At 35.4% G+C, this 12809-nt stretch overlaps 1 protein-coding gene across 5 annotated transcripts in view; it reads right to left on the bottom strand.

Annotated features, from left to right (window-relative positions):
* Positions 1 to 500: 500 nt before the first annotated feature.
* The window catches only part of LOC131059841 (uncharacterized), a 253314-nt gene continuing 241005 nt past the window's right edge, over positions 501 to 12809 (bottom strand). Inside the window, exons 8-13 of one of the 5 annotated variants that reach the window (XM_057992888.2) lie at positions 2633 to 2707; positions 2414 to 2530; positions 2135 to 2236; positions 1832 to 1921; positions 896 to 1148; positions 501 to 799 (exon numbers count right to left, since the gene is read on the bottom strand). In XM_057992888.2, coding sequence (XP_057848871.1) covers positions 771 to 799; positions 896 to 1148; positions 1832 to 1921; positions 2135 to 2236; positions 2414 to 2530; positions 2633 to 2707 — 666 coding nt within the window. In that variant the 3' untranslated portion in view covers positions 501 to 770. Of the gene's footprint in view, positions 800 to 895; positions 1149 to 1330; positions 1503 to 1701; positions 1973 to 2134; positions 2237 to 2413; positions 2531 to 2632; positions 2708 to 12809 lie in introns of those variants that run through there. The other 4 variants (XM_057992887.2, XR_009110248.2, XR_009110249.2 and 1 more) reach the window with 4 other exon arrangements.

The following is a 12809-nucleotide window of genomic DNA, read 5'->3' as shown; positions in this document are numbered from 1 at the left end:
CAATTTCACAAAGGAATCCTCGTTTAATATCTAATGAGATGCATATCACATTGGCAAGTATATCCAGTAAAAAGTCGAAATTATCAAGGTAACTAAATACTCCACTATCTACAGAATTTTGATTCATATGCCACTTGTAGAGTCATTTATTTACTAATAGGATACATAGAACTTCAAGAACTAAATGATGTGGAGGTAAGCCAAGAGAGGAGGTGTTATAAAAATGATACAAATCAGCTGAGGTGCCAATTAAGATAAACTTATATGATAAAAATCAAGAATTTGCTGTTCAAAATCAATTACATTAACATTACACAATAAACGTTTTTCTCTAGAATATTTCCAGTAAAGTGTAAATTTATCGATGAATATGTTTATGATATCAAAGATCTTTTGTAGCTTAGATGGTGATTCCAGCACATGCTTATATGGGTGGATTATTCAAAGGCATTAAAATGATACATGAATTCAAAATTTCATTAGAAGTCCCACTACTTCAATTTCACAAAGGAATCCTCGTTTAATATTTAATGAGATGCATATCAAATTGGCAAGTATAGAGCTGCATACATTAATTGTGTCCAGTAAAAGGTAGAAATTATCAAGGTAATTAAAATACTCCACTATCTACAGAATTTTGATTCATATGCCACTTGTAGAGTCATTTATTTCCAACACTTCAAATTTTATATCTTCAGATTAAAATTTAAATACATATTGCCAGACGTTGCAAGCTCTTCAAACAGACGTTACAATTAAGCTCAATAGCTTCAAATATTCCCTTCACCACAATCTTCTCCTGTAAAATTTAAAAGAGGAAAAAACAAAATATGAAGCTGTTGATTATATAAATTCCTAAATACTTTATTTTAACTAAAAAGCAATGACACATTACCTTTGAAAAGGTGTGAAATTGCATCTATAGCTGCTGAAATTTCTGCTTCCCTTTTTGAAGATGACAGACGCCCGCAAAACTCCATGCTTCCAACTCTCAAAGTACAGAAATAAAGCAATTTGTTGGCCGGTCCAATTATTTGTGACACATTGTATGTAGGAAGAGGAAGCAATTTACTCTGAGCATAATTCTGTAGCTCACTCTTCAAAAGTCCAGGCATTGGTAACCCCAGGAGATTGCAACTTGTATAGACCTAGTCATGGTTTTGGCAATGGAGAAAAGCACAAAATCACAGAAATGCCAAGAGGATTTTGAACTGAGGTATCAATTGACAATGGCTAGGAAATTTTAATAGTGATATTAACCATGTTAAAAGCTTTCTTAACAATATAGAAAAAGTTGTTTTCAAGCATCGCATATTCACTAAAAAGATACCCATTTAAGAGAATGCCCGGTATTTTATTGCAACAATTCTTCTATGGCAAAGTTGGACTTTAATCTATAAAACTGCAAACCACAGGTGCAAAGTAAATATATGGTTGCTTCAATAGGTATGTGCCAACTTTTCGAAGTTTGATTCCAAACTGCAAATTAACCAAAACGCAACCTGTATTTTAAAAGTATTTCATCACTGAAAATGTTTTGGAGTTCTGGATATTATTTTTAATCTTCCATAATTATATATGTTGCTTCACTTCCAGATGTTTTCAGATTCCACAAATACAAAAATACAAAGTGAATCTGATTTCTATTGCCACAGTGTAATTAAGAACCAACTACCTATCATACATTTACATAAAGCTCACCTCTTTTTGTTTACTGAAAACCATGCCCAGAAGATGAGGGAGGCAAAAGATTATAATCAAAAGCTATCAAGTCACACACCACAACTTGCTTTATCTATTCTCATCACCGCTCTCACAAATTAGTACTTACTAGCTCCTCTTCTAATATGCATGACACATCCATATTGCAACTTGCACGCATACTTGCTTCAGGTCCAAAAGCATCAACAGCATTGGATTCCTGGTCTGCATGCGGAAGTTTATCTTTGGCAACCAAAGATTTTGAGCAAACCTGCAGGAAATGGTGTCAGCAGGAAATAAATTATGCCTGGAGAATTTACTGACAATAGCAGATTTAATTTCTCTGCTCTGCATAACTAAGTGATATATGATCATTTTTCAGTTAACTTCTAATTTAGAGAAGGCTAAGATAAAATAAAACCCCAATCCATACCGTCTTAGCATCCATTTGAATAGCCTCTGAAGAAACTGATTGATCTTTCTCCTCTTGGTTTGCAGGGTTCTTCTTGTGACTGAAATTGGATTTGAAGCATTTCTGAAACAGTGATTACCAAAAATAATTTCACAATCAGGATTTCAAATTGCTTAAATCAAGCACTGTTGGCATTGTGAAATGCATTTTGAAAGGAATCAAAGGAAATTGAAATAAAGTTGAAAAATTCAATGCCATTAGAAAGCGCTTTCCATATAATGGGAGCTATTTGAATCTTACAACATGTGATTTCCAATCAGCGAGGACCTCACTCCCCTCTCCAAGGGCAAATTGTTGGCATGACACAAAATTAAAGATAGGAATCAAGACAGCTGCATCAAGGGCTGCATAATGCAGCTGAGAAGGAATACATAAGACCATCAAATCCATTTATCTATGAAGACTATCTATTTTAAAAATAGTAAAGACCTATTAGGCAAATGAAATAACTTTACATACCTGGTTAGGGCTCAAGGGACGCTTCTCCCAGTCAGTCATTCGCAATGCTTTATTCAAATAACCTCCCAATGCGGTCTATTTAGATATAGGACAAAAAATTACATAAATCAGAAATTTCACAAGTCTCTTTTAGACAGAGAGACAAACAAATAGAGAGATACATAGAGAGACAGAGAGATAGACACGGACATGACAGCATCTACATAGATAGATAGACAAACAGACAGACAGCATTTCTTAATTATTAATACCGAAGACTGCGAGGTAGCTATTTCTTGGAAGAACTTGCCAAGTACATATAAAATTGCAGTCTACAAGGTTCTACAGACTTATTTGCATGGGTCATAAGCGGCTCTTTATTTCTACAGTGGTGTCTTCTTTTCCAGTTTCCAGTATTTGGAATCCTTTGTTGCATTTGGGTTCGATTTATCCTTCCCAGCATCTGCTGGTAGCTGATTGACTTGATTTTTGTTTCATTGCTCTGTATTTCCTACAACTACACTAGTGGAGCCAACAACACTACTGTGAAGTGGCTCTGGAAATCTCCCTTCCATCTTAATTCTTATCAGGCAACTTAGGTTGGATCTCATGTTTTTCGTCAAATGATGCTCGAGGTTTCTGTTCTTCCAAGCCCAAGCTAAGAAGATCCAACTCAATAGTATGTAATGGATCTGTTTGAATGATGAGTATTGCTGTTAATGGTCCAGCACAGGTGGAAGGATTCCAAGATGATGGGATGTTGTGGGGTAGACAGAATAGGGCCAGATGTAGTGGATAGTGGAATGGTAGCTTAGTTGGCATTATGACATACTGCTCACCAAAATCTACCAGTTAATTAATATCAACAAAACAAGCAGGAAAGCTACCTTGGTTTACAAAGCGTGTTTGTGGTGGTGGTGATGGTAAAATCCATGTGCACCATACAAAAGGCAATTTTTGCACCTGTATACCCCAAAAATGAGGGGTCTTAGTCCAAATGGGGGGTCTAAAGAATAAAAGGAAAACTGCAAGAAAAAAAGTGAGTATTTGGAATTTCATTGTTGCATGTGTTTCAACATTTCCTACCAAGTTAGACCCCCATCTCAAATTTGCAGCATCTTGTGGGTTCTCATTAATTGCATCTGCAGTGGCTTTCCAAGCCATGTCAACATCTACATCCAGTCTCTTGGTGGTCATTTGTCATGTTATCTTGCTTTGTTTCTTCTTCTACAGAATAGGGCATTTTTTCTGCTCATTTTATAATGTTCTTCAATCTTTTGAACTGCCTGCTTGGCAGGCCTTGGATGTAGACTTATCCTTTTTCCTCTTTTCCTCTTCTTCTGCCCTTCAGTGGCTTAATTTTTCCTTTGTTGTTGCTGCAATTTTACCTCTTACAGTTATCTAAGGCACTTTGCCTTCTTTCTTCTTTCATCTTTTCTCTTTCTATTTGCATCTTCTCCAAAAGAAATGCACTTGCTTTGTTGCACACTTCCAATAATCACTTGTTCTAACTCTAGCTAAACCTCATTGGTAGGATTATTCAGCTTGGAGCAAATTCAAATTTTATTATTTTCATCTTCTTCAGTCTTCTGCCTGCAATGAGTTCAATAATTTCTCCCTTCTTTTGAGTGACTTCACAATGGCAGTTTCTTGCCGTTTTATGAAATCTACTAGAACCATAGTAGATAAAAATTTTGCTCCTGCAAGAGCATGGAAGATTGCTTCAGCCATAATAGCATTTGATCTTCATGGCAGCTAATGTGGCACAAGTGTAGTGTTTTTCAATGACAGAGAATTAATACAGGAGAAACATGGAAATTTAAAATTCATACAAAACAATAAAAGATGTCTTTTTGTTATTTCCTGCCTGATATAGGGGAAGTGTACCAATAGCCGTTATAGCTAATTTCATGAACCCACAGATCCTAAACAGTACATCAGATTTTGACGATTTTTTGGTTGTTGTCTCTGTATGCAACTTAACTGCAAGCTATTGTTCTGGCTTTTGGGTGGTAACATTGCACACTGTGGGATCCATTATGCACGAAAGGGTCAAAAAGTACACATTTCAAAGTGTCACCCGATACCTACTTAAAGATGCCCATACTTATGCACAAATGCCCGAGTAGTCATGCGGGTACCAATAAAGGTGCATAAATGGGTCAATTATGGTCCAAAAATGCTAAAAAGTGAGAAGATATTGGTACATGTGAAATTTATTAATGGGCTATTAGTTATCATTTTTTGGGTTTCTTTAAAGTTAGTAACTTGGGGGGGGGATTGGAACTATAATGGCTACTGGTACTCTTCCCCTAGTGCCTATATATCAAAATAAGCATATGGCATACATTAAATATGAAAATATGATAACAATGTTGTTAAATAGGTCAAAATACTCCAAAACATTTCAATGATACCATCAATCTTTCAAATCTTTCAAATCTTGGTGGTTATAGTATTGTTATTCAGCAAGAGGTGACAAATCATAAGCAATTCAAAATTCATCAAGTTTTGTTTGCACAGATTTTAAACATGTTTTTTGAATTGCTTATGATTTGTCACCTCTTGCTGAATAACAATACTATAACCTCAGCTATGCTAAACCCATTTTAGGTTATCAATTGTACCTAGTTCTCGCAGTAAGAATCTGTCACTGCTGGCAATTTAGCAACATTTCCCTTGATATTGATCCCAATTAAGTGGTAACTCAAGGGACAATAGACTAGTTGAGGAACCTAATGTATTATAACAATTAAACAATACTGAAGACAACCTAATTGACAAATTACTAAATATCAGAAAAAAATAGAGTTTTTTGAACTAAATACACATAAAATGGGAATACTCTATAGCAGAGATGTATTCCTTCTACACTACCTTCATGCTTCAATCCAACTATAATGTAGCTTTAAAATATAAAACTGAAAAACTTACAAGAAAAGTAAATTTGGGTTCTTGGTGAGAATCATAGAAATTTACCATACTTTGTATTTTTGGTTAAGATACTTAGTTTTGGTGGCGTTATGTGTCATTATTGTAACTCCTAGCCTGTAACTTTAAACTCAAAGTTCAATATTAGGTCATGAAATAACCAAGGTGCCTTGAAGGAATGTTAAAATGACCCCTTAAAGCACCAAGACAAAGTCCTTGTGCTAAACACTACTTTAAAGGGCCAAAAAATTGTAGAAAATACTAAGAAAACAGATTTTTGGAAATTTTCATTACTTAACCCAAAAATGTTGCCTTGGTGACCTGAGATGTTCTTTGGATAATGCATCCCCTTTAAGAAGCAAAGGGACCCATTGCTAACATTTTCTCTAGTGGAAAGGGAATTTTGTTAAATTTGATTTTTGGTTAACCAATCGCTTTGCTGCAGAAATGGTCTTGCCTTCACCACCTGATAGAGTGGAATTTGTTACTTCTTCATCATTTCCACCACTGAAATATACCTCCCTCTCAATTCCTGACAATTTGCCACTGGAACCTTTTCTTCAATTTTTCTGGCATATATATTTGTAAACAATGAAATCATAACTAAAGTAGCACATCACTCCTCATCAAGCTCCACAATAGCTTCAATTCTTCTTGATAGTGATGACTTGGATGTGAAAGCCCTACACTTGTTGATGAATTTTCCCATGATGGCTAAGTTGAGCAATTTGAATTCATTGGAGTGAAGATGATATTGAAGAATGAGACAGTCAACATAGATTTTCTTCATTCTCAAGCCTTCAACTCATTCCTAAAAATTAACTTTAGACACAAAACTACAAACAAAATATACAATATTTCTTCTAGGGGTTTTGTATAAATTAAATAACTGCCTGACTATCTTTTGGCCTCAGGATTGCTGCGGCTGGTGGCTACGAAAAAATAAATAAGTTATAATTTCCAATAATTCGTTGCCTCCCTTCACTTAACTCCAAATCTTTCTTATATGAAAACTTTGCAGAAACTCCATTTCCTCAAGTCCCACATCAACCTCACGGTAATGGACTGGCACAAAAATCACAAATATTGTCTCCAAATGCTAATGGCTGTGGCTGGCTTATTATCACGTCCTTTAAGGTATTATTAGTGGCAGCTAGTGCTGTGGGGTTAACGACTGGCCAAAAACCACACCGAAATTCTTCTAGTTCATTTACCCCTTTCAAGGTAGTGTTGGTGGCCAAGTGTAAATTTATCAAAGCCCCATAAAAATCTGCAGCGCCTCTCTTCAGTATGTTCGATTGACTCATTGGTAAGAGGTGGCAGCCTTGGAGGGTCCCACATCCAGCTCAATCAATGAAGATTTTATTTTTATTTTTCTGATGTATCCTCAAGACTTCTAACACCACCAATCCACACTTCTAAAACCAATGAATATGTAGACATTGAATTTGGTTCTCCCCTATCCAACAACCTCACTTTATCTCTGATTTCTGCAATATTCCTTCAATAGATGGTACGGCGCTATGCTATACTACTGAAAATGTACAGCGCCCTGGATCAGCTGCCAACAAAATAATTCCCAATCTGCCTACCATCGCACGTTTATTCTGTCCCTCTGAAATAGTACAGCCAGCTGAAATAAAATATTATTTATTTTTTTATTTCTCTATTTCCCTTTATCTACTAAAGTTTGTAAAACCTGCAAATTCCATTGTGCCCAAATTTGACTCGTGAATGAAGCCAACATAGGAAACCGGAAGATTTCCACCCTTCAATTCCCAAAGATCCAAGAGAATGTTCATCCTCAAGAAAAAAATTATTGAGCCTAAGCTCTCCAAAGGGCTTTTGAAAATTTGCAATGACAGAATCAATTGCTTTTTTCCAATATTTTATTTATTTATGCTTTGTTCCAGCCAATCCTAAAAACTAATTAAAAATCACTTTCTATTTTATTTTGAATATTTATCATCTCATTTTATGGTTTTTATTTTCTTTTTGGCTCAATCTAATAATAATAAATTAAGTGCCATTATTCTTCAATGTTATAATTAGGCGTTTTCAGACACTTCTAAATTATTATTATATCATTCCCCTACAAATCCTCCCTTCAACCTACGGGGAATAAAGATAAGTGTGGATCTGTTGATATGACTCAGTTTGAAAAGGAGGACATTACAAACACTTTATCAACAATTATTGGAGTGACATTATCAAGGTTTAACTCCATGCTCAAGAATATCTAATATGAATGTGCATAATCATGTCATTGATGACCTTCATTTGTCCATTTTTCTATGGATGGAATACTGTAGACTTCATCAATTTTATGTCCATTGCAAACCACAATATAGCCCAAAAATGTTAAGGAACCAGCTGTCCCTTTCTTAATAATGTAGGCCAACATGGACCCATATGTTTTCAAAGAAGAGCTTGGTTGTAGAAACCCTTTCTTTTAGGGCATCAAATTGTCTTCTTCGAGAAATTTTCAACCACATTAGATGCACAATTATGGCCATGTCTTGTCATGGGCAGACCTACATGAAATCCATGGAACAAAAATAACAAGGCTTTTTATGGACTGCCAAGGGTGTGCATGGACCTTGTTTTGAATTGGCTACTTTAACAATTTCTTAAATTTGTCCAAAGATTTGATGTAGATAACATCATAACTTAATTTTGGCTAGTAAAGTATTTCAATACAACTTCTCTATTCCAAAGTGGCCTACCACTCATTTTTGTTACTTTTTTAAAACATCTTTAGGAAGACAAATGTACCCCCATGTGGCACAAGAATTTTTTTTCTCTAGATGGTATTTAGGAACTTGTTGCTCAACTGCAAGTATCTAGTACATATCAAATGAGTTCGGATATCTAATGTACAACTAATACCAATTTTTATGACTCATGTTTGTACAAGTCAAGGACCATCATCAAGGCTGCAATTGGAGATCAACTCATGTAGTTAGCAACATTGTGGGTGATCCCTTTCTTGTTTTCAAAGTTGAGGTAGAATTGATGAAGGTTCGTTGACCACCTTTGATGATGGTCATTTTGTAGCTTTCTTTGAGTCTGCATGAATTACAAAGATGTGTTTAAGTGTGGATAATTGTCTCCTTATTCAATATATAATGCTTCCATTTCTTATAGCCCCAAACAATGGCATAAAGCTCCATCATATGTTGGCGATCTGTTCGCTATGATAGAAAAGGTTTCAATAGGCAGACAATTGGGTGTCCATGTTGAGTAAGGATTGTTCCAAATGCATATTTTGAGGCATTTGTCTCTATCTCAAAGGCTGTTGTACATTTGGGAAAACAAGTGTTGGCACTAAAAAAGCTTTTGTTTTAGTTTTGTGAATGCTCATTGTTGTGCTTCTATCCATATGACTGTTTTAGCTCCTTTATTGCCTCATTTGGAGGCCATGCAATGTGAGAGTTTGAGAACAAACATTTGTTATAATTTAGCTGGACCATAGAAACTCTAGAAATCTGTGAGAGTTTCCAGGGCCATCCAATTAGCAATTTCAATCTTCTATTGGTCAACATGTCCACAACCATAGTTGTCAAACTCGCAGAGTACTCGCAAGTCAACAATGGTGGTGAGTAACTTGCCAAAAAGCTCAATACTAGTTTTTTTCATTAACTCAGCAATTTTTTTGCAAAAACCTGTTATAACTCTGCAATTTTCTTTAGATAAATTTATCAAATCGGTATAAAATCATTTTTCCACCCAAAGTTAAGAATTTATTGTGATTTTAGCATTTTCATGATGCAATTAGGGACAACTGTGCCATCTTAGGGCATACAACTGAAAGCAACATAAGGCATGTGAATATAGAGATTTTCTTTACCTTTTATCTAATCGGTCCTTAGTCCTTACATATGTGAAAACTCGGAAATTTCATAATTTAAAATTTAAAAGTTACATCCAATCCGGAAGTTGTAGAATGCCTGACATTAGTGTCACATAACCACAGATATTAGATTGAATGTCCCCTACTAGGAGGCTGCCTGTTTCCCAATGATTAACATACATCACTATACATTATTATGCCTTAAATCAGATTATTAAAACTAGGGAACAATTAGTATTTATAATACAATTGATAATTACTATACTCAAGCCCCAATCCTTACTTCTTTCCTAATCATCAACCCTAACGGAGGATGGGGAATTACTTGTTAAGGCGCTATGAAACCAGTCTCCATAAATAGGCCCAAGAGTTTCAGGAACACCCATCCATACCACCTTTTGGGGCTCACCTATGTTGTGAGGTATCACTCCGCCTTTCCCTAAAAAAACCAATCTATCATCATGAGGGGCAATAGAGAATGATTAAGGATTAGGCTATGAGTATACTAACTTCTCATGTAATATGAATATATATGTACACAATTGAAATTAAGAAAATTGTTATATAAATTTAATTAACAAATATAGATCTTATTATTTCTGTTATATGTGTAAATAAGAATAAATGTAACACCTATACAATAGGACATATATCTGCCCTTATTCCTAATGGTATTCAAATATAATATGACCGTAAATAAGTATTTGATTCATAAGTTCAGACAGCATACCAATCTGTTGTAATAACAATGATTGCCAGTAATTCTATATTATCTGCCTGTAAATTAATATGATCAGCAGCAAGTATGATCTGCCAGTAATTAATAATGATCTGCTCCTTCAATGCCATAGACATTTAGTCTTTGTACCAGATTATTGGTACAATGTGTAATGACTGTATATCTGAAAGACCGATCCCTTATATCAGATTCTGTTCTCTCAGTGATGATTTTCTGATATATTTCTCCCCTCTTCTTCTTCTTATGATTTTTCTTTTATATCCTCATATTAATAGAAGGGACATAGCCTTTGGGATTGGATACCTCTTCCAAATAGGACATGTCTTTTCAGTATCTAATCACTGCTTTAAACAATAATTGTTGTGTTACCAATTCGTTGCTGCTTGATGTCTATTATTTATACTCAATATACACAATCTTAATCGCTGCTTTAATATTCTTTGAGGTCGCTACTATTTAACAATCGTTGGGCTCTCTTAATATGGACATTGTTTATTATATATTTTTAGTTTATTACTAATAACACTCAATATGACTTGCTGTCCCTAGAACAGCATCGCGACCTTTAATGATTACATTAATCATTATCAATCACACTTTATGGGATTTCTTTTAATCACTTCTTAAACCGATTTATGTGTCTTTAGTGGACAACATTTCTACCTTGGTTGTGGGCAATTAAACATTTAGCGGCTCCAGATCTTTAACCTCATTTTGATGGGCCATGACAATATTCCGTTTGATGTTGTTTCAATTGCTTACTGAGAGTAGTTGGTCAATGCATTGATTGTGGCAAGTAATGGGTTCAAGGCCTCAAATCATCATGAGTTGAGTGGGCCAATTGTAGGATGAGATAAAAAACAGACACCCACTAGTAGAAAAACAAAAGAATAATTGGAAAAAGAAAGGCTACACGATTTCATCTAACATGTGGACAAATAGAAAGAATAAGACACTCATCAACTTTTCAGTGGCATTAGAGGGCAACAAGTCATTTTAAAATGAGTTGATACCTTCAATGAAGATAAAAATGCAAAGACCTTGTGCAACATGTTGGATGCGGTGGGAGTGGAAAATGTCCTACAAATAGTGATCCTCAATGCAGCTACATATTTGGCAGCCAGTAGACTTCAAGAGGCAAGGCAGCCCACATTATTTTGGAGCCCTTATGCTATCCATTGTCTTAACCTACTTCTTGAAGACATAGGAGAACTAAGTTGAGTGAAAGATGTGGTTGAATATGCAAAGAAAATCACAATGTACATCTACAACCACACATGAATCCTGAATCTTATGAGAGAGCATACTGATAGAAAGCATCTCATGCAATCAGTACTCACACAATTTGCCACTAATTTCCTTACCTTGTAAAGTTTATTAGCTACAATGCCCAACTCTAAGCACAATTACCAATACACCGCGAATGTGGGATAAATAACTTCCTTTTAAAAAAATATCACTTCCCTCTTAAGTGAATAAAATGTACCTTTTAAAATAAAGTGACTTTATAAATCAATGTACTTTAATTTATTAGTCACTTTATTAATTTAAACTCCCTTTTTCCTCTGAAAATGACCCCTTTCAATAATATAATAATATTTTGACACTTAAGGTCACTATTTTATGCGATCAAAATTTAAAACTTTTCACTTCGATTCCAACGAGCTATAACACTAAGGTTGGAATTAAATTTAAGCAACCTTAGTAGAATAATTAAAATAACTCATTAATGCACCAAATTTGCAAAAACTTGTCAAAACACATCGGAATCAAATTATGACCGCACCAGAGTGATCCTGATGACGAATAATAGCAAACGAGGCCGATTGGGTGACTTACTAAAAATAGACGAATTCTCCAAGATTCTTGGATACCAATCCAGAGGCCAGAAATCACTTTGAAAAGTGGCGTATAACTCCACTAAACCAATTGAGCTCATTGAAAACATCAAATTACTCATTTGAACAAGCTGACGTGAACCCAGGGTGTCAGCAACTAAAGCTTGACCTCATCTTGTACAAGGGAAGGGTATACTTGACCCCTCAAACCAAATTCAAAAACAAGCTCCTAAAAGAATTCCATGATAACCCCCTGGCAGGACATCAAGGATACTATAAAACTTATAAACACATAGGGGAAAAGTATGCATGGAAAGACCAATAGAGAGATGTCCAAAAATATGTACAAGAGTACCTAACTTGTCAACACAATAAAACCGAACTCACTCACCCAGCCGGATTGCTTCAACCATTACCTATTCCCAAACTGAAGTGGGAGAGCATTTCGATAGACTTCATAACAGGGTTGCCAAGGACACAAGGAAAGGATAGCATTTTTGTGGTGGTAGGCAGACCCACAAAGTATGCCCATTTCCTTGCAGTCTCCACCGAATACAAAGCCTACCAAAAAGCCAATTTATTCTTCAAGGAAATATTCAGACTCCATGGACTCCCTCTTAATATTGTCAGTGACAGAGATAGCAAGTTTATTAGCCAATTCTGGCAAGAACTCTTCAGAATGGCAGGAACGGTCTTGACCCCTAGTACCATTTACCATCCTCAAACTAATGGGCAAACTGAAATAGTGAACAAATGGATAGAGGGCTACCTAAGGAATTATGTCACAGGGCAACAGACGGCCTGGGTCAAGTGGTTACACCTAGGAGAACATTGTCA

Source organism: Cryptomeria japonica, chromosome 10 (assembly GCF_030272615.1).
Source record: "Cryptomeria japonica chromosome 10, Sugi_1.0, whole genome shotgun sequence".
Taxonomy (NCBI): Eukaryota; Viridiplantae; Streptophyta; class Pinopsida; order Cupressales; family Cupressaceae; genus Cryptomeria; species Cryptomeria japonica.
This window is presented reverse-complemented; position numbering and strand designations above follow the sequence as displayed.